The sequence below is a fragment of the Aythya fuligula genome, chromosome 1 (genome assembly GCF_009819795.1).
Source record: "Aythya fuligula isolate bAytFul2 chromosome 1, bAytFul2.pri, whole genome shotgun sequence".
Taxonomy (NCBI): Eukaryota; Metazoa; Chordata; class Aves; order Anseriformes; family Anatidae; genus Aythya; species Aythya fuligula.
The window spans coordinates 34154225-34176141 of NC_045559.1; the positions used below are offsets into that span (position 1 = coordinate 34154225).

At 35.7% G+C, this 21917-nt stretch overlaps 1 protein-coding gene across 2 annotated transcripts in view; it reads left to right on the top strand.

The window, feature by feature from the left end:
• The window catches only part of SLC16A7 (solute carrier family 16 member 7), an 80728-nt gene extending 59377 nt beyond the window's left edge, over positions 1-21351 (top strand). The window contains exons 3-6 of one of the 2 annotated variants that reach the window (XR_004253005.1): positions 13494-13637; positions 15194-16006; positions 18608-19926; positions 20638-21351. Coding sequence is in view for 1 of the 2 variants with exons in the window: in XM_032183366.1 (XP_032039257.1) it covers positions 13494-13637; positions 15194-16006; positions 18608-18879 (1229 nt within the window). In the remaining variant the exon portion in view is untranslated. Of the gene's footprint in view, positions 1-13493; positions 13638-15193; positions 16007-18607; positions 19927-20637 lie in introns of those variants that run through there. The other variant, XM_032183366.1, reaches the window with a different exon arrangement.
• Positions 21352-21917: the final 566 nt, after the last annotated feature.

Consider the following 21917-nt stretch of genomic DNA (forward strand, 5'->3'; position numbering starts at 1 on the left):
CTTTCTGTGGGGCTGCTCTCCAGCATCTTGTCTCCTGGTCTGTATATATAACTAGGGTTGCCCCTTCCCAGGTGCAGAATCTGGCAGTTGTTGTTAAACTGAATATTGGTAGTGATTGCCCGGCTTTCTAATTTGTCCAGATCTCTTTGCAAGGCCTCACCACCCTTGACAGACTCAACGGCTCCACCCAGTTTGGTATTGTCCACTAACTTGCTCACAAAAACCTGCAAGTCCTTCATCCAAAAAATTTATGAAAACATCGAGGAGGACAGGTCCTAAAATGGAGCCCTGGGGAACCCCACTGGTGACAGGTTGCCTGACTGATGTAACCCCATTTACAAGAACCCTCTGGGCCTGACCTGTCAGATAATTGTTCACCCATCTTATTATGCTTTTATCTAAGTGTATTCTGGTCATTTTGTCTAGAGGGATACTGTGAGAGACAATTCAAAAGCTTTACTGAAATCCAGAAAGATTACATTGACTGGCTTCCTTTGGTCAACTAGCTGGGTGATCTTGTCATAGAAGGAAATTAAATTTGTTAGACATGACCTTCCCCTTGTGAGCCCGTGTTGGCTGTGACCAGTGACTGTGTTGTCCTTTAGGTGTTTTCCAATAACTCTCAGAATAATCTCCATAATTTTATCAGGCACTGAAGTGTAACTGACAGGCCTGTAATTGTCAGGATCTTCTTTCTTGCCCTTCTTGAAAACTGGGACTATATTTGCTGGCTTCCAGTCAACTGGAACCTCTCCAGATTTCTCCAGATTTCTAAGACCTTTGAAGAATATTTGAGAGAGGTCCCACAATGACATCAGGCAGCCCTCTGAGTACCCTGGGATGAATCCCACCAGGTCCCATGGACTTGTATACATCCAGGTGGAGCAGCAAATCCTGCACAAGTTCAGGGTTAACTGGGAGTTTACTGTTGCCACAGTCATGATCCTCCAATTTAGGACAGCTGGGGTCCCAAAGCCCATCACTGCTGTTAAAGACAGTCAAATTTATAAAACATCTCTGCTTTGTTTATGTCCCTGTTTGATAAGTGACCATCCTCATCAAGTATCAGACCAGTGTTTGTTCTGGTCCTCCTTTTCCTGTAAGAATACTTAAAAAATACTTTTTATTTGTCCCCAACACTACTGGCCAGCTTCAACTCTAATTGAGATTTGGCTGTCCAGATTCTCTCTCTACAATGGTGAGCAGCATCTCTGTAGTCCTCCCATGTTGCCTGACTTTGCTTTCAGATGCCATATGCTTTTTTTTTCTGCCAAAGCTCTTGAAGAAGATCTTTGCTCAACCAAACCGGCCTTCTGCCCTTCCTGCTTGACTTTTAACATTTTGGATATGATTTCACTTTCAGCTCTATTGAGTATAATGTTATTGTCATGTGCGTATATTTTGCTGTAAAAGGAAAAGGAGAAATGAGAGAAAAAGAACTAAGAGAGAAAAGAGCTCATTCTTAAATTACTTATTGACTGTAAAATATTTTCCTAAGTATTCTTATAAAAAAATAATAATAATTTTGGGTGTCTACATTTTAAGTGAATTGGAAAGTGTTCTGAACCCATGGAACACTTCCAAAATTCTGGAATTGTTCACTAAGTTTTCTCCATCTTATTTTTCACTCGTTTGAAAACAGGGGAAAAAAATAATATATATATATATATATATGTATTCTTACTTTAAGTTGACAACTGCATGTAGTTGTGCCTCTACCCCATCCCTTGCCATTCCACTACCCTGACTGATCAATCTCCTTTTTTGCAAAATACTGGGAAAAATGCAAATTCTGCATGTGTTGTGATCCCATTAATATACTGCTATCTCCTGTATTTACACTCTAAATATCTTGGATGCCAAAATCTAATGAGAACACCCAGTTCTCATTTTGTACAAAGTCTCTGAACAAAAAATAAATTCCCTTCCCTTTCCCCCCTTTCTTTAGTACTTTGTGACCTAAATATTATTGAGATATGTTTATTTACCTTATACAAATTTTCAGACACCAGCTAGTTTAGAGGCTATCAAGGAACTTGGGAAATTCCCACTTTTAAGCTTTTAAAATTGTTACCACTGAAAGTTACCAGATATTACCAGATAGTTTTATCAGATATTATTAAGAATACAATTATAATGGAAAATAATGGTAAAATAATATTTTAGAAATATTTTATATAAAGTATATTTTAAATATCGGGTTACATATGTGTTAAATAACAAATGCATTTGAAACTAATCTAACAGTATTATCGACAATGACATATATATGATGACTTCTCAGGACGCCCTATTCTAAATAAATCCAGATTTATACTTCTCATTGCATATATTCGGAATATGTAGATGACATTTAATGATCCACTCATGATCCATAATTCACAGTAAGTGGTCCACAGAAACATTGTAGCCAGTAGATTGAGTATTTTCACTTTCATATATAATTATACAGTGCAAGACTGAGACAAGACAGGAATATGATGACAAAGGAACTAGGCAAAGGAAGCGTGTATGTTGTGCTTTCTTTGAAATTATGTATGTTATGTCCGTTACAATGTGTAGAGAACCCCAGGGCTCGGTGCTGGGGCCGGTCCTCTTTAATATCTTCATCAATGATCTGGACGAGGGCATCGAGTGCACCCTCAGTAAGTTCGCAGATGACACCAAGTTAGGTGCGTGTGTCGATCTGCTTGAGGGTAGGAAAGCTCTGCAGGAGGATCTGGATAGGCTGCACCGATGGGCTGAGGTCAACTGCATGAAGTTCAACAAGGCCAAGTGCCGGGTCCTGCACCTGGGGCGCAATAACCCCAAGCAGAGCTACAGACTGGGAGAGGAATGGTTGGAGAGCTGCCAGGCAGAGAAGGACCTGGGAGTGATGGTGGATAGTCGGCTGAATATGAGCCAGCAGTGTGCTCAGGTGGCCAAGAAGGCCAACGGCGTCCTGGCTTGTATCAGGAACAGTGTGACCAGCAGGGCTAGGGAGGTGATCGTCCCCCTGTACTCAGCTCTGGTGAGGCCACACCTCGAGTACTGTGTTCAGTTTTGGGCCCCTCGCTACAAGAAGGACATGGAGATGCTTGAGCGGGTTCAGAGAAGGGCGACAAAGCTGGTGAGGGGCCTGGAGAACAAGTCCTACGAGGAGCGGCTGAGGGAGCTGGGCTTGTTCAGCCTGGAGAAGAGGAGGCTCAGGGGCGACCTTATCGCTCTCTATGGGTACCTCAAGGGAGGCTGTAGCGAGGTGGGGGTTGGCCTGTTCTCCTATGTGCCTGGTGACAGGACGAGGGGGAATGGGCTTAAGTTGAGCCAGGGGAGTTTTAGGTTAGATGTTAGGAAGAACTTCTTCACTGAAAGGGTTGTGAGGCATTGGAACAGGCTGCCCAGGGAAGTGATGGAGTCACCATCCCTGGAAGTCTTCAAAAGACATTTAGATGTAGAGCTTAGGGAAATGGTTTAGTGGGGACTGTTAGCGTTAGGTCAGAGGTTGGACTCGATGATCTTGAGGTCTTTTCCAACCTAGAAAATTCTGTGATTCTGTGATTCTGTGATTTCAAAGTTGAGTTAGATGTAATATCATTCTGGAAGAAAACAAACCATAGGATGATGTGTAGGGAGAAAATGGGATATTGTATGAACATAAATACAATGGGAAGTTTGAAGAAGACAGAGAAATCCAAATGGCAATATTAATCTTAACTGAAGTCGGTTGAATTTTTCACAGTGAATGCATTATCTGAAAAACATACTGAATTGGGTTGCAGAGAATGTATCTTACATTCATAAGAACTATTAAATAGCCTGTTCAAAGTCTTCTGAAAGAGTTTGCGTTGACTTTTGGTCTCTGTGATGTCTGCTTGGCTTCCAAATGACAGTTTTGTTCTGTTTCCAGGAAAAGTAGCCTGTGATTTTTAAGAAAGTATATAAAAAAATTTATGAATCATAATAGGGAATAATAAATAGAAAGTGTTGAATAATAAACATTTATGAATATTGTGCTCATGTGTGCATGCACATATGCAGAGAGAGAAAAGACAGTTGTTACTCAAAGAGGAAATAAAGAAAAAAACTAGGGAAATATTTGTAACTATATATTTGTAATATAATAACATTGTTTGCAAAAATACCTGTGAATAATTTAAATATTAGCAAGGACTATTTATTTTCTTTCTTTCTTTTTTTTTTTCCAGTGATTAACTCTGAAATTAACAACATTGTTCTTACTTTCTAGTTGCTAAAATTGTAGCTACAACAATGGTATACTGTAATTGCTGTCTTTCATTTCAGTGTTGTGATCTGCAAGAATACAGAAAATCATCCCCCTTTTGTAGCATCAGAATATACAGAACTTGTCTGGTAATCTGATTCATACAGGTAGCAAGATGTAAAGACAACTTGTATTGCTAAGAATTGTGATCTGCATTGACATGCAAAATTCTGCATGTTGACCATTAACTATGTCCATTGGAGCATTCTGTAGTTCTGTACCTACTGAAATTCTTGCTGAAACCCTAAAAAAGACAGAAATTTAATGAAGTTTATTATTAACACATTCATGTTAACTATTTGCTATAGATAATTATTTTTATTAATATTTATGTATTAGTATTATTTTGTATGTATTTTTGAGAGGCAAGATGATTGTCTCTCTTTTCTTTCTTTTTTTTTTTTTTTTCATTTGAAGGAGAAATAACCTTTCATGGCATGGGTTCATTGTGCTTGTCACCACTAGCATTATTTAGGTGTAATTTCCAGCACATTTTTAAGATTGAAAAAGATGTGTTAACTTTAGATTCACAAAAGTACATGAGCTACTAAGGAGCTAAGTTGATTGCTGTTAAATACCACCCTGGAAAAACTCATCATCTTTTCTTCTACAGGAAACTTTCATTAAGTCTTCCAGGAAACTCACATTTGTAATTGAGTTTTCTAATGTTCATGTTGATGCACTACATTACATTTACAGCTTACTAAGTTACAAGCTGGTTGCAATGGTTTTCTGAGAAGAAAACAACAGGTTTCTGAGAAGACTGTTTAGGATTCACTTACCATGTGCTGGTTCTATTTCCAGCTATCAGCATTACAGAAGCATGCAGGCTACTATGTGAGAAGAATGTGCCTGGTGTTACAATGTCTCTATTTAAATACATTTCCCTTATAGGTGCTTTTGTTCCATCTTATCATTGGCTTGTTCCATCCTTTCTTTCTCTTTTCTTTCCTTTTTCCAAGTTGAAAAAATAATTTATTTGCAAATATGCTTCATATTTATATATTTATGCTTCGTATTTATGTTATTTACGCTTCATATTTAATATACCATGTGCTTCAGTTTACTCAGGGATACTGAAGTTAACAGGAATACAAATATAAGTGAAGTTTTAAAAAATGCTGAAATGTTCTGCTGCTTCTGACCTCTCTGAAAATAAATATGTTAATGCAAAATTTGGACAACTAATTTTATTTTATTTTTTTCCTTTTGGGTAGTCGGTGACCATAAATGTTTCTGAAAACTGCTGAGTGTTCAGCAACACACAGATTTACATTCATTTCTGATTAAATGTGACGAAGTTTCATATTGCTAGTTTCCAAAAAAAAATCATAAATCATCTTCAAGACTTCAGCTTTGTGACTGACTCTTTGAACCTTTCATGAAAAAAAAAAACAAACATAGCAGAGCATACAAAAGATAATTAATATCAAGCACTGATATGTATCCATTTAAATAATAATCAGCATGTCTACCCCTTGATTAAAAATCGGTACTTTTCCAACTTTTTAAAATTCATATGCGTAGAGCAGTTCATTAACTTGGAGATAACTTTTATAAATTATGTGGTCCATAGCTCCACATACCTCAGTACCCTAGCAAACAAGAAAAAAAAAGTACAAGCCAGTCAACACCTTTCATCAAAGTATGTAATGACTCTGATATATCTGCAAAAATAATAAATAAAACAAATTAAAAACAAGTACAAGGATCTGTAATTTCTATATAAAAGTAGTTCATTTGGAGTATGCACCAGCACTATTCATCACTTATTTACGTTTCTTCTGAATATTTCAGGAAATTCTGATATTTACAGCTGGATGTATATATTATTGAATAAGTACATCAGTTCAAAATTACAATCTGTTACTTTTTTTTTTTTTTTTCTGAGGGGGAATAAACATGAGAAAAGTTGCAGGCACTCTGCTATCACCCAGGCTTTTATGGGATACCACACACATGATCACATGATTATTGTATTTCTTATAAAAGTAATTCATTGTTCTTTCAGGATGTAAGGTGATGACACTGAGGAAACATAGTCTGAGATGGGGAAGTGATGAGCAAATCTCACCGCGGCAGTGGATGGTTGAGCCATTGACTGCTTGCTTCCTGTCAGTGCTTTGGGCTGCTGAGCTATTTAACTCATACTTCAACTACCTGAAATTGGTGTTAGCCATTTTTTTGGGATGCTATTTATTGCAAGAACATTTTTTTTCCTCTTTGCTTTCTGTCAAAGTTACTATATTATCTGGTTTTATGGAATCAGTGCAGCCATGTTGTATGAAACAAGAAAGAAAATACTGCAAAATGCATAAAGGAGCTACAGAGAAAGCTTTACAGCCATTGTTGAACTATGTTACCTCTGTTGCTGTTACACAAACAGACTGTGTTTGAAAGGGGTTACCATTCCCACAAATGTGATAAAGAATCTAATACAACAAAGGTTTCCCGACTTTTTAACATGCATACTTTTTTTTTTTTTTTACAAACCCAAGAGTAATGAGAAAAATTATAGTATTTAGCCAAAAGTTTTTGAATTAGAAATAAAAATATCATAGGTTGCTTAGTATTCTGAGTTAGTCCACCTTGAGAAAAACAAAGTAATTTTTAAAACACTTTTCACTTTCATTAACAGATTTTCAACAGTGTCAGAATCAATTTTGACTTGCTTTTCCTCTGAATGACAGAGATGAAATTCTAAGAGTAGTACTAAGTACTAGCATAAAGCATTTGTGGTTGAAGGAATAGTTTTAAAATGAAAGGTAAGACTCTACTTTAGTAAAATACTGGAAACTCTTTGCCAAACAAAGCAAATCAGCTCCAGAAAGTGGATTTTCTATGTAGTAAAAAATAAAAAAATACAAGTCTGACTGATATTAGCAAGTAGCTTGTCCTCATTTTAATTCTTGGAACTCCTCTGGGTTTTCCAGCCTTGTAGGAAACAGAAACAAAATACAGCCAGACTAGAAGGATAGCTGGTGCAATGCTCTGCAGGTGCCAAAAATGTATGTGTGTTTAAATCATTTGCCTTGACAGGATGCAATCTACGATACTGCATTTGTGCAACTTCAAATATTATTCCATTTATTCTCAGCTTCTTTCATGATTTCACTTTATTTGAATAAATGTCAGATTGTTCAGACTGAGTCATTTCAGATTGCTCTGGGTCAATGACACTATGAACACTGTATGACATTGTCAATTTATGTTAAAAAATTACATTTATATCAAAAAGGGTTCTTTTCTAGTTGCCTACCAAATATAATGCATGTAGGAAAGTAAAAAACATAAAGGCACGGGTTGTGTATGAAAAAAATTACAGATGTGAATTATCTTCAATTGCATCTTACATTATATCATCAAGTAATCAACCAAGAACAAATAAATTAAATACTAAAACCTAGCTTTTTATATACTTTTAAAAAAGTGCCACTCCAGTGAATATAAATGTAGAAAAGACCCAAGGATGACTTCATTATTGAAATAAAAGATAATTATGGCAGCTTGATACTGCTACAAATATCTTGTTGGATCCTGTAGTACACTGCTACAAACCCTGTTGGAATTGTTCTGACTAGTTATTACATTTTTAAGCCGCAGATCATTCTTTTCATCCCTCACAGAAAGTGCTGTCTATTTAGGGGAGAACTAAGGTAAATATATTTTATTTTTCCTTTTAGCAAGAAAAAAAAAAAAAGGTGGAAAAGAGAGAAGACAGCAAGAATTCTAGTTCCCTAGATTCCCTTCCTCTTGTAAATTAATGGAGCATACATGTGGACAGATAAATGTTACTCTACCAGAGAGCTGAGCAAGATATAGATTTTATGCCAAGTAAATCTTCCTTTATTCTATTTCGTGGCCTTCAAACTGATCTGATGGTATTACCTGTAGCTATTAAGTGGAAATATTGTTATCACCTGTTTTGCATCCCTTACACTTTTAGAGATATTAGATACACAACCAGATTCAGATCATTTTTTTATATGTGTATTTACCTAGGACTGGAAAAAGCAAATAAATACATGTGTACATAAGTGTGCATGTGAATGTGTCAGAATGTAACATGAGAGAGAGACTATTAAATGTATAGTGCATAGTTTGAGCTCTATATTTATTTCAAAAAAAAAAAAAAAAAAGCAAGCAATACAAAGCGATCATACCTGTAAGAAGAAAACTCTATTGTTCAAGTTCTGTTTAATACATATTAGCAAAATAGACATCTTTTAAAAGAAAAAAAAAAAAAAAGTGATTATTTCTTCAGGCATCTGCTTTTAAAATCTACTCAGTTACATAGTCTTTTTTGGTGCTTTTCATTTACAACAGTATTGCTTAACAGAAGAAGGAAGATTTAAATGGAGAGTGAAAAGTTTAACTTGGAAGTGAGAGGAAAAGAGATTATTGCTAACACTGCTATTACAAATAATAATAAATTTTATTTTTAAGCAATATATTTCTATTTTGGTATTCACTGAAGTCAAAGCAGCTTTGTCTACACATTTTCCACGGTACAGATAGACAAGTAAATGTTTTACTTAGCCATCAAAATAGATGGCATGTTATTATAAGCTTTTTGTTATGTATGTATGAGCATATGTTTAGTATTTGTTAACATTTTGACCTCCCCTCAAATTATGGTAGTAGTAAATGTTGTCTTGCTGTAGTCATAATGTTCCTTAGCTGTTCCTTAGGGAGAAACAAACAGGTAAACAAACAAAACAACAAACAAACTTTCGATGTATAAGCAACTCATAATAAACAGTTCCCAAATGCATAAGTCAATTTCTGCCCACATAGCTGAAATAGCTTTTGCCATCTTTCCCTTGACATATGATGAACATGAAAAGCTTCCATTTTTTTTGTTTGTTTGTTTGTTTGTTTTTGTTTTGTTTTGTTTTGTTTTTTCATCCTCTTCTAAGGTGTTTGTTCCTGAGTCTCTTCTTCAGTGGCACAGTTATGGTTGCTATCTAACTCCTTCTTAGGGTCTGGTCATTACTTCAAACAGATAGATATAAAACAAAAATACAACCAGGGGACCGTTAGCATATTATGATAATGGCCTTAAGTTTAGTTTAGGGAGTACACAGTCTTATGTGGCCAGTGTTTTGAAGGTGCTAAGGGAGAGATCAGAGTAAATATTCTTGTGAGTTTAACATCTGTTAGGTAGTTACTTCAGGCTTCAGGAAAGTAGAGTCACAGATCCAGTAGTCCTTTAGTGCATTAACATGTGTTAATGTATAGCATGATTTTGCCAGTAATACATTATTTAAATAGCTTAATGATGCTTCTCAAAACAAACAAACAAACAAAACAACAACCAAGGCAACTGCTGCATGTGAGCATTGCTTAAGTAATTGCACAAGCTGTTAAATGTGAAGTGAAATTTGTGTATAGCTATAAAACACATGATGACAGGTGAACATCTGGAATTTATGTAGATTAATATACATTTGATAATGAATATGCATGATTTTATGAGACTCAAAACCAAGTATGTACACAGTTGTCACAAGAAAATATTTAACCTACTCATCAGGTTGCAAGGGTTTCTAGATAACTTATGGAGTTAGCTTAAACTAATATAATGGCTTATAAAACAATATTTCCCAAATACAAAAATTTTAAGCCAATGACCAGAATATGCAAAAAATAGAAATATAGATTGAGCTGTTATAGTAAATACACATCATTAACTTGAAGAGAATATCTCAAAGAGAGTCTAATGTTTAAAATAATTTTCAATTTATAATACAGTCCAGATTTAGGTCATTTGGAAGTGCAGAGCTCAGACACATGAGGCAGCTTTGTCTTTCCTCTGGTGTCTTCATCCTGAATTCATCCACCAACCTGAATTAATACATCTATATTTGACCTGTAGCTAACAGATCTTGTAAGTGAGGCTGATGTTGCATGCATGTCATCTTAAAAGCTGTAACTTACAGTCCTGGCCCAGCTGCCACAGTTGCGATCCACAGAGATGCAGTTTTCTTGTTCCTAAACCATTTCTAAACTATCTCCCTGAAAGAATTCTCTGCTATGAAAATCACCATTTCTGGATACCCTCCACCCCTTAAATAAAAAAATCCAAAAGCAAATATCCTCCCTACCCCCTAAACAAACAAGAGTCTGACTCATTTTCCTGGCTTATAGAAGGAAGGAAGGATTGATGGAACAGTAATAAAGAAATGGATACTACAGTTGGTATTATTTTGTGGTAGATACTACAGCAGAGTTTATTTTTGTCCTTGGTTATATTTGGAAAACTTTATCAGTGCTGTGCAATGCTTTCTTTTTGATCAATAGTTTTACTGAAAATAAGTTTGCAATTTAGCAATGTTATACAACAATCTTTTTTATTACTATTCTTCTCTTTCCAACAGTTGATTGTCTACTATGTGTGGATTTGCCTAATCTTTTTTTCATATGGTCTCATACCTATCCTGGTTATTCATACTGTCTTTGTTTAACGAGAAAAGAAACAGGTCTTTTGATATCTGGATAATTTCTTAAGTATAAATTTACAATAAAGGTACAATTAAAGGTACATAAAGGTACAATTCAATGTGCTGCCTATGGTGAATAAATTTGTAAATAGTATAGCCAAATATTCCTAGTGTCATGCCTCTTTTGTAGATTTTTTTTTCCCCTAAGGATGAGGTAAGGAATATTTTAATTATGAGTACAGAAAGGCAACATTTAATACTGCAGTGATTTGAGGGGAGGTCAAAATATTAACAAATACTAAAAATTGTTCATGTACTCAGTTCAATTTTAGAAGTACTTCCATCTCATCATAAAAAAAGGATCTTGAAAATAATAAAAATTAATTAATTTGGAATGTTTGAAGTGAAATACTGTTACTGTGTTTAGCAATGAGAACAATTCAACTTTTTCTGTCAGGAAATTACATTAAAATTCATTTTTTTTCTATAATATTGAAGTAATATTGAATATCATTGATATTGGGATGAAACATTTTGCTTTTAGTTAAACAGAGTTGAATTAAAAGTGTTTTTTTATTATTTTTTATTGACCCAGAGAAAATATTTATACCACTCATGTATTTTAAAAGGGCTTTCTATGTAATTCAAACATGGGCCAAACTACCAATTGTCCATACAAATGTTTACTGAAAAACTAATGATCAAAATTATCCTTATGTGTAGTTGTAAGTGCACAAGCTTATTAAGACAAGAGAGGTAAGAATGGTGCTTTTAGGAAGTACTCTGAACATACGTTGTCAGTCCTTCATCATTCACTGCCTTCTGCATACGCCTTCCAGGGAGAAACCCCACCTCACTACAGTTCTTAGTAGAAATGAAAGTAGTAGTTCTTCAAGTAGAAAAAAAAAGTGTTGGGTATCTCTATAAGGTGTCATGTCAGCTAAATGTTTTAGTGCTTCTTATGTGATTTAAAGTCTTTTATTAAATCTCTAGGCTATTATATATTTGGTGGGTCATTCTGTGCTGTGGGATTCTGTTTGTTGGTTTCAATACATGGTTATGCTTAACCTAGAATTCAGTGAGCAGCAGAGCTAACAGAGCCTGCTCTCTTGTTTTATATGTCTTCAAGATGAGCCCTAACACCCTCACTTTGAGTATCTTTTACCTTCCCAGTACAATAGCCATCCCGTTTATCATCCATGCTCCCACCTATCAGCCTTGCCCAGCTGCCAGGGCAAGAAGATAAAGTGCTTTTATGTACCGTGCTTTTACTCGGGCAGAGCTGAGCACATTTCCCAGTGTCTGTGCTGCCCTTTTATTAACAGAGGCTTCCCTGGGATCCCGGGCTCCTTGAGACCTATACTATTGAATGAATACACAGACTGTAAGATCTAAATATCACTGAAATTTTGTAGTAAATTAGAACTTTAAATGTTCAGTCAGTCAAGCTGAAAAGTTTGTCAGTCAAGATACATGTAATTTCAAACTGACTTCAGGATTCACAAAAGGGGGACAGGCAAAGGGCAACACTATGGTAGAAGCTTGTTTCCTTAAGGAAGAAAGCTAAATTTTGATCATCTGGAGTATGCCTAAGACTTCTGCTGTAGATACAGTAATTAACATTTTTGGTATGTTCACAATAGTAATTTAATATATTTAAAGCAATTCAAGCAATGGAGTCTAAAATGACAGTGTACCTATGAAGCGCACATTCTTAAATTTGTTGGAATTTGGCTTCTTTGCATCATGGAAACACTGGCATTTATTCCTAAATAGTAATATATCTATACAGAGAGATTTAAAACTGTTTTGCAGTGAAATCAGGTTCAGTGCTTGGCTCTCCACTTTATGCCAGCTACAGTTTGAAATGTATTACTTTTTATTATGGGTATTTTTATTTTTGAATCAAATAAGTTTAGTTATTGCAAAAACAAGACTATTCATAATGGTTTGGGCCAAATATAGTACAATCAGATGGTGTGCAGGTTTTCCTAAAGAGCTTTGACAACCTCTTAATCTTGATATGTAGCATGCCATCTATTCTAGTCACGGTCATTTAAAAAACATATAATGCATGTCATGCTAAATTGGACACTAGCTGTTTGTTTAGTGTGGACATAATTACACTATAAACTGAACTGCAGTTGAAACTGAAAAACAGGCTTGTAGCAATATTTTTAAAGTTTATAGGTCTTTTTGCTAAACCACATCTTAGATTTTCTTAGACAGCCTATAGTCATTTTACTGCCCCTTAATGCTCCTCTCTGGGTCAGGTAAGGGAAATGAGACTCAGGGGCCGGAGATTTACATTCTCATTTGATGGTGTTTCTATGTCTCTGTGTAGTTTTAAGTAGGTATCCAAGACATGCTACAGGATCAAGAAGATCTGTTACTTTGCTTGCCTGGAGCTTCCCTCTGCTCTGTTAACTGGAGTTTCGATATCTGTCTCGTATGTGAAATTCTTCAGTCCTTGCACTTTCAAAACTTCCATTGACTGATCTCAGCATTGATTCCCTGTGAACTGTAACGATCCCTCTCACTTGTCTGATGTCTTTAATCTTTTGATCCATCTCCATGACTAATCAATAGTTATATTGTCATGGAGGCAGTATATGTATCCACATCCAGGCTCACGTGGCCACAAACAGTTTTTGTTCAACAAATTGGTACAGAAACAGCTAAACATTTTCTAGGATGGAATAGTAAGACATTCCAACATATCCTGAAGAAAATGGCATGTATGATGGAGTTACTTGTTACCTGCTAATGTTTTTTCTTTCTACCAACAGGTCCCATAAGCAGCATTTTGGTCAATAAGTATGGTAGCCGGCCAGTTATGATAGCAGGGGGTATCCTGTGTTCATTTGGCATGATTGCTTCCTCTTTCTGCAATAGCGTCTTGGAGCTTTATCTATGTATTGGGGTTGTTGGAGGTAAGAGTGTTCCTTAAAATATTTTATTTTTTCTAATGCTGTTTTACCTTACTGAGCAAGAACCCACTGTGCAAGGCATTCTACAAATGCAATACAAGAAGGTAGCAAGATCAATTCATTTTAGCTAGCTGAACTGCCTAATTTTTTAAATTAGCTGGTGTAATGTTAAATTATTTCATAGGATATTCCAGGAATAACTGATGATTTTATTCAATAAATGCTGTATGTATGTACTGTTTCATGCTTCACTGTAATTATAGTATAAAAATTGATTGGCTTGTGACAGCACTTATTACAGTAATTTGTGTGGAATTTCACATTCATTGTTTTAGCTTTCAATCACATTAAATGTCAAATGGGGTGGCAGAGGCTAGCAGAATTCTAGTGAAAATGCAAAACCCACTCCCAGCTTTCTGTAGGTTTATACATACATAAACTCCCATAGAAAACATGACAACTTTCAGCTCAATGGCTTTCTGTTTAAAATCCATGTCAAACCCCAAATAAAATTATTCAAATGTCATTAAAGATATGGATATTGCCAAAGGCAATGAACTAAAGTAGTCATAAAGCCAGTAAATTAAATAACCTCTTTACCAGAAGTACCTTAAAAGAACTATCTCCTCAGAATAAGGAAGGCAAATGAGATTAGAGGTGAAATATTGGCATGTAATGAATGAATAATACTTATTATTGTGTTGCAGCTTACCTTTCTCTACACTGGGTCTAAAGGATTCCTCCTTAATTTTTTTTTTAAGTTCTAATTTACTACATTTTAAACTTGTTCCCAGTTAAACAGTAAAGTCTGGGGCCAGTAATGTGTCTGTCAGAGAAGAAAACTTATTTCCTGTGCCATCACGAAGATTCATAGCTACTTAGCCTTTATTGCCTAGATGTCTTAATGTGGAGAGAAGGCCTGGAGGTGCAGCTCATGCACTTGGCTGATGTGGATGTGTGGTCAGCTCCCATACTTGTCGCCCTCTTCCACAACTCTTCCTCCTTTAGTGGGGACTTCAGTACCTGAGGAAGTAGAGCTGAACGTGTTTCAAAAGAATTAGCCATTTTAAATTCCAGTTTTATACACAAGTTCAATCTTAAATAGGCTGGGAAATATAAAGTGAGGAGATTAATGCACTTAAATTCACCCTGCTTTCATTGTAGCTGAGATGACATCTAATAACTTTTGTGAAATGAGCCAAGAGAGAATTGTATTATAGCTTAGTAAATAAAAAACAGAGAGTCATGGCACTGACACCATCATTCCTCTGTCATTCCACTGTCTCTATCATTGCTGAAACACAGCAAGAAATTTGGGCTTTTATTGCAATGCTACAGGGAGAAATGACAGAATATCACTGTGACATAGTCTTGGCATTTACACACACGGAAAGCCATGAAGAAGTTGTATTTTTCATTCTTTTATGCTAGTTGGTTTTAATCTTCACTGAAAATCACTAGATTAGATACTGGTCATTTTAAAAATAGCTTGGTAAATGTATGATATGTTTTGTTTAGTGCATGAAATGCAATAATACTTTGTTTTATGTGTTGTTTAGGTCTGGGTTTGGCATTCAACTTACAACCTGCCTTGACCATGATCGGCAAGTATTTCTATAAAAAGCGTCCCATTGCTAATGGACTGGCCATGGCTGGAAGTCCAGTGTTTTTGAGCACATTGGCACCTCTCAATCAATTCCTCTTTAATGCATTTGGCTGGAAAGGAAGCTTTCTCATTCTGGGAGGACTTCTTTTGAACTGCTGTGTGGCTGGGTCACTTATGAGACCTGTTGGACCAAAACCAATTCCTCCTGTGAAAAAAGATGTTGAAAAAGGCACAGGAGATTCTACCCTGCACAAAAACAACAAGAAGTCTTTTTGGCAAACTATCAATAAATACCTAGATTTATCCCTATTCAAACACAGAGGGTTTCTGATCTATTTGTCAGGAAATGTCATTATGTTTATTGGTTTCTTTGCTCCAATAGTATTCTTGGCTCCTTATGCCAAGCACAAGGGAATTGATGAATATTCTGCTGCTTTTTTACTATCTATTTTAGCCTTTGTAGACATGTTTGCTAGGCCTTCAATGGGACTTGTAGCAAACTCCAAATTTATCCGGCCAAAGATCCAGTACTTTTTTAGTTTTGCTGTCTTCTACAATGGCGTTTGTCATATCTTGTGTCCTCTGGCAACAAACTACACTGGCTTGGTGATATATGCTGTATTTTTTGGGTTTGCATTTGGAATGGTTAGCAGTGTTCTCTTTGAGACACTGATGGACCTCGTTGGGGCTGCCAGATTTTCCAGTGCGGTTGGACTGGTTACCATTGTGGAATGCTGCCCTGTGCTCATAGGCCCTCCTCTAGGAGGTAAGAATTTCTTTTATTATTTGTTTTCCAGACATGACAGCATGAAATTTGCAGTATAGTATTGAATTAATATAAAACTTATACCTAATATTATGTAACACTTTCTCTGTGAATAGGAATGAACTATAGGAACACTGCACTATATCTATTAACTTTGCACTTTACAATTTCAGACCCACATGAAAATCTAAAGGTGTATTGCATGTATATGCAATAGATAGATTAAGAGCATATCTCGACTGACCTATAAGTCCAGGTGATAGATGTATGCTTTCCTGATAGCACTTAGTGCTATCTTTGTGGTCTTAATTTACATGTAGTCAATTCCACTTTGTTTTTCAGCAGCACAATTCTTACTCTCCTGAACTGATCAAATCCACTGCTCAGTTTTTATGAAGATCTCAGTAAACCTCCAACCTCATTACAGCTAGAGAAGCACATGCTTACATTTAAAGTAGCAACTTTAATTTGTCTGAATGAAGAGGATTTGTGTATCTAAACAGAAGAGACCAGTAGAGAGGTGCTGGAAAGGACAGGGCAGCCCAGGCAGGGTTCCAAGTGCTGTGCTGTGGAGCGTTGTGCTCTGGCATGGACTTCACACCATACCTCCAACGATCAGCCTGTTGTCCAGCCTGTTTCTATAGCCAGTAGATATGTTTAAGATAATTCAATCATCCTGCCTGGATTGGAAGTTCTTAATATTACTGACTTCTCTTTTCACTGCAAGTAAGGAGATCTCAAAAGGAACTTAGATGTATAGCTTGGTGTATAGCTATTTTTAATTTTGGGGCTTCTGGCACCAAAAATGATGAAAAGCATCTTCTCTTAGATTATTTTATCTTTTCCTTTTTGTTTTTTTTTGGTAAGTATTTAATAATGCTGTTAGTGAGTTTTATAATCATTATGTTTCTTAGCATGTAAGAGACTAAAGACATAGATGCTCAAATCTTGCTAAAAAGTATAGGTTAAATATGTGTGTGCATGTGTTGCAGTGTAAGCCTAACAATAAAAAATACAAAGATACTGAGATTCCCAGTCCTGTGAATATGCACTACACACAAAGCAGTGCCAGAAAAGTCAGCAAGACCATATGTGCCTAAAGGCCATTACACACGTCCACATATTTTAAGGATTATTGTCAGTATCTGTAAGAAAAGAGCATTCTTGAGTGAAATTTTAAATAAGCCAAAACTATTCCACTTACTTCAATACAATTATATGTGTAAAAGTAAATGTTCAATAGTCCACAAGATATTCCATATTTTCCTCGTCTTTTAACATACGAGTTCATTTTGGTAATGGCAGAAGAAATGCATTCTTCTCACACAGACTCTGCCTATGCCACCTAGTGGGGGGAGTGAGCCCGTGAGTTACAGAGTCCAGCCTTTTCATTCCAGCTGTGAAATTGATATTAAAATTAACTCTAAGGATATAAATCTAATATTAATGCTGCAATAGCATATATGAGTATTTTTCAATATATTAGGTTTGCAGACAATTTGAAAGGCATGCATTTGTGCTATAACTGTATGAGTAATTGATTCCTTTTGTTAAATAGAGACAATGGGGAAAAGCTAAATTCCAGTTTTGACTAGTTCATATCCTTTCAAATATTATGCTGAAGTAATGTTAATGCAGAATCTCATTTTTAATGTTATGCAAGACTACTTAGAGATAAAAACTGGTAAATAGTACTATTTACACTAATAGGTGAATTATACACTTGCAGTGCTACTTGAGTGTTTCCTAATACTAGGTTTGTGAAATAGAGAAAAGACTAAAATAGTTTGACGGCTTGTAAGTGTGTCTCAGGTGAATTACGGCATTATGGCTGCAACCCAGTAAAAGCATCTAAATAGATACATTGTAATGGGCAGGTTATCTTTTGAATTTCAGTGCTAGTGTAGCTGAGTTCAGAGCTAACTACTTGGGTATGTACAGATGTTGATTAGGGAGTTGAAAAAATCAGAAAGAATGGCTAATAAAGTGGAACCACACTTAGATTTTATTTTCGTTGTTGTGACCAAACTAATCTGAGAGTTGTGAATATAATTTTAAGGTACAGGCTTCATCTAAACTCAGCAGCTGAAGGTGATGGCTGAAGGGACAAGCCTTTCTATCTCTTTCACCACTCACTGGAAAATAAAAATGAAAAGCAAGCACTTGATGCACAGTGACAGCAGCCTAAGAAGGCACATTCCTCCTCATCCTATTGTCTTTATGCAGCTTCTATGAGTGTCAGACAGTCACTCCAAAACAATAGGAAACAAAATTAGGAGGTGAATAAAATAATAAGACAATGAAAAAAATGAAAATGAAAAAAAATGGAAATGTCTATCATTATTCATTAAGCTTTACTCATTTCATTCTTCAATATTTTATTGTTGTGTTTGATTCCAGTGACAATTGGTAGTTTGGTTAATACAGGTTTTGTTAGAGGTCCACTCTGTATTTTATAGAATTTGAATATAGAATTGAAAAAGCTTTTCTGCTCCAACTTCAAAACCAGGCCATATATAAATATTTTCCTGAGGAAATATTTGTATTGTATTGAGTATTCTATTCTAAAAATGCATCTCTCCTCTTGTTTTTCTATTCTAGGCTGGTTAGTGGATGTTACTGGTGAATATCGATACATGTATTTTGTCTGTGGAGTGATTGTGATTGTGGCCAGCATCTGGTTGTTCATTGGTAATGCCATTAACTATAGGCTTTTGGCAAAAGAGAAGAAGTTAGAAGATGAAAAGCAGAAAGCCGAGAAGAACGCTGACTCGAAGGAGGCAGAACCATTAACAAACAATGAGAACGAAGATGCTGCCAGCAGAGCAGACAAAGCTCTTGAAGATCCTTCAGAAAGAGAAACCAATATTTAATCTGCAATGTATCTCAGAAGGCAACATTTATGACTTCCATTAGAAATATGCCTTCAACACACAGGACAGGTTTTCTGGTAATAATGATCAGTCACTATATTGGATGGGAACAGATTTTTGCCCCATGGCAAGACTCCAAGTTAAATTACTATCTACAGATTATTTATTTCAGAGATACAAAATTGAGGTTACAGAGGTAGTGACTCCATGCAATGAGCCCATCCAAACTATGACTCTGGACAATCAAGAGTCAGGTAAACCACACGTAAGACTTCCAGTGACAGTTTTGTTTCAAAAGTACATCTAATACAAAAGTATCTCTTACTCTTATATGGGAGGATGCTTTTTGTTCACCCTTATTGTTAATGTCTGCAAAAAAAATCTGGCCAAACTGTACTTACCACTTACGTCAAAAACCAATGTAAGCTCAAAGGTCTGTTTGAAAGGAAACAAGAGTACCTGAGTGAAGCACAATGGAAACGTTTTTTTCTCATTTGTATGCTCAAAATATACAAATGTATGATCAAAATATACATTACACCTGTATAAAGAATTATAATATGGATGTAAAAGTTAAGGTTGGAAGACAAACAACTGTTGGGCACCATCTCTAAAATGCAATAAACAGCTGAATTAGAATATATTCTGGAGGTTATTTCCTCCTGTGATAGGTGGCTATGTTGTACTTCAACAAATGTATTTGAACACAGCTCACTAATTTGAACTAACCTAAATGAAACAATTTTGAACCAGGATTTACATTGCTAACAGGAGCATCAATTAGTTTGTTCAGTTGCGTATTCCTGTATGGTTGAAGGAACTGGACCAGACTGTGAAGCCTTCTTTCTACAGGGACTAGATTAACCCTGCTGACTAGATTTAACCTGCTGATGTTAAAAGGATCCAGGCCACCCTTGTCTTTTGTGGCCTGAACCAGTTTCATGGCAGTGGCATCAGTGTAACTGCTTGGCTTTATTGGCAAGTCATCAGTTGATGGTCTCCTAAGAGGAGATAAAAGGTCTAACTGATCCTGATCCTTGCAGACAGGTAACTTCATGCTAGTTATCTCCTTTTCCTATGCATTTAGTAAAAAGCTACTTCTTTTTCATATTGCTGATTTAAACAAAAATGCTGCAAGGCACATTGACAGTGCCACTCTGGGAGCTTTGTATCGACATACCATTTTTTTGTGCAGGGTATTTGATCTTGTGTCTATGGTTTCACACATTCACTTACACCAATTAAAATGTACACAATTTTTCCTCATCCTTTATGTAAAGGAAAACAAAGCCTAAAATTTTACTTTACAAAAATGATTTAGCATTGCAATCTTCTGAAGGTATTAAATTAAAGTACTTTTATTCTATTTATAGGTGAGGAAGGGTGATATTTGTTTTGGAGTGTTGTATATAAATACTTTGGATGTTGTGAAAATTAAGGGTCTGATTCCTAAAACATGCACTGTTTATGCAGGATACACGTACATTCAGTTTAGGAAAAAATAGTATCATTCATTTTAGCCCTCTTTTAAATATCAAAAAGTTGCAAATATGTTGGACTAACAGATGTTTTAAACACACTTTGAAGTGCCAATAACAAAAGAAGAACAATAGTAAAAACTAGCAGATGTTACTGCTTTTGAGAAAGCAGTTTCTTAAGAATAGTGTTCAATACAATTATCTTAATTCCTTTAATTCCTTTCTTTTTTTTTTTTTTTTTTTCCAAAAAATATTGATAGTGCTTGCCTCTGTTTTGCAGGGTTATCATCATGATATTCCACTATGATTTTCCACAGTAGTGCTGATCTTTTTCATTATCTCAGCAGTTTTGGGGAAGAGACATCATGAATCTACTGGCAACATGGTACAGAAATAAATGTCTTCTTTTTACCTAATTATGTGCAGGAAAATTAAACACCTCCTATGTGTTCTGTAGGTACACTAACAAGAAAATAGTTGCATTTCAGAGTTTTGGGAGAAAATAAGGGTTACATGTTCGGATTTGAGCAATGAACTGTGTAAAGGAAAATGATTTAATCTCAGTAAAATTCCAGTTCCTTTGCCAACCCTCAGTTCCAGAGAACAAATAAACACCTCTTTCCAGGATGTAGTCCTGCCAACACCCCATGAGGTAAAAGCATTTCTCTCGTTTTGGCTATATGGGCATAATGGGTGAATTCTAGGATCCAGTCTGTGAAGGCCCTACATGCCCAGAATCAGAAAGAGAGGAAGAGTTTCATAAGCACTAAGCTTTCATAGAGTTAGGAATATCAGCTATAAAGGTTGGATTGCAAAAGATGAACCGAAACTTCAGCTAAAGAGTAGTCATCAGGAACATTACTCTGTTCTTTCTATTCTTGACAGCAAGTGGTAGAAAGGCAGAGATTATTTGAAAGGATTTGAAGCCTTTCTTGAGTACTTGAATGAGCCAAAATAACTGAGGTGCTCATTATCTCTTTGGGAAAAAAAAAAATACAAAAAATAAAAATAAAAAAATACAGGGTAGAAGACAGCATCATCTTTTGATTTAAGCCTGTTAAAAGATGCTGTTGGGTAAATAAGAGACTCAGAAGAAAGATGATAAAAAAGGGCAAAAAGGCTCTTAGGAAACATGCAGGCATCTAATCTGTTCTGTGCAGGATTGCAGAATACACATGGCATAGGAAATAAGGGAAAAACAAGCTTCTTTGAGCCATAGACACACCTGACCATGAGTAACAAAAATGATGTTCCTGTCTCAAAGGAAATCAAAATTTATATAAACACAACCCTCTGCAGAGCTCTTGCTCTTTTATTACCAGTAAATTATGTTAGGAATGAAAGAGCTGCTTCACCACCACTCACCAATGTACAATTTTTAATCATACAATAAGGTAAAATGATGTAGCAAGTAACTGAAACAATATAAAACGTGAACTGACTCAAGCGAAACATTTCTTTACACCTCTTTCATTATTTTTCCTCTTAAAACTGGCAACAAAACAAAAAATCAGAATACACTTGATACAGAGGCCCTGAGCAACCTGATCTAGTGGGGGC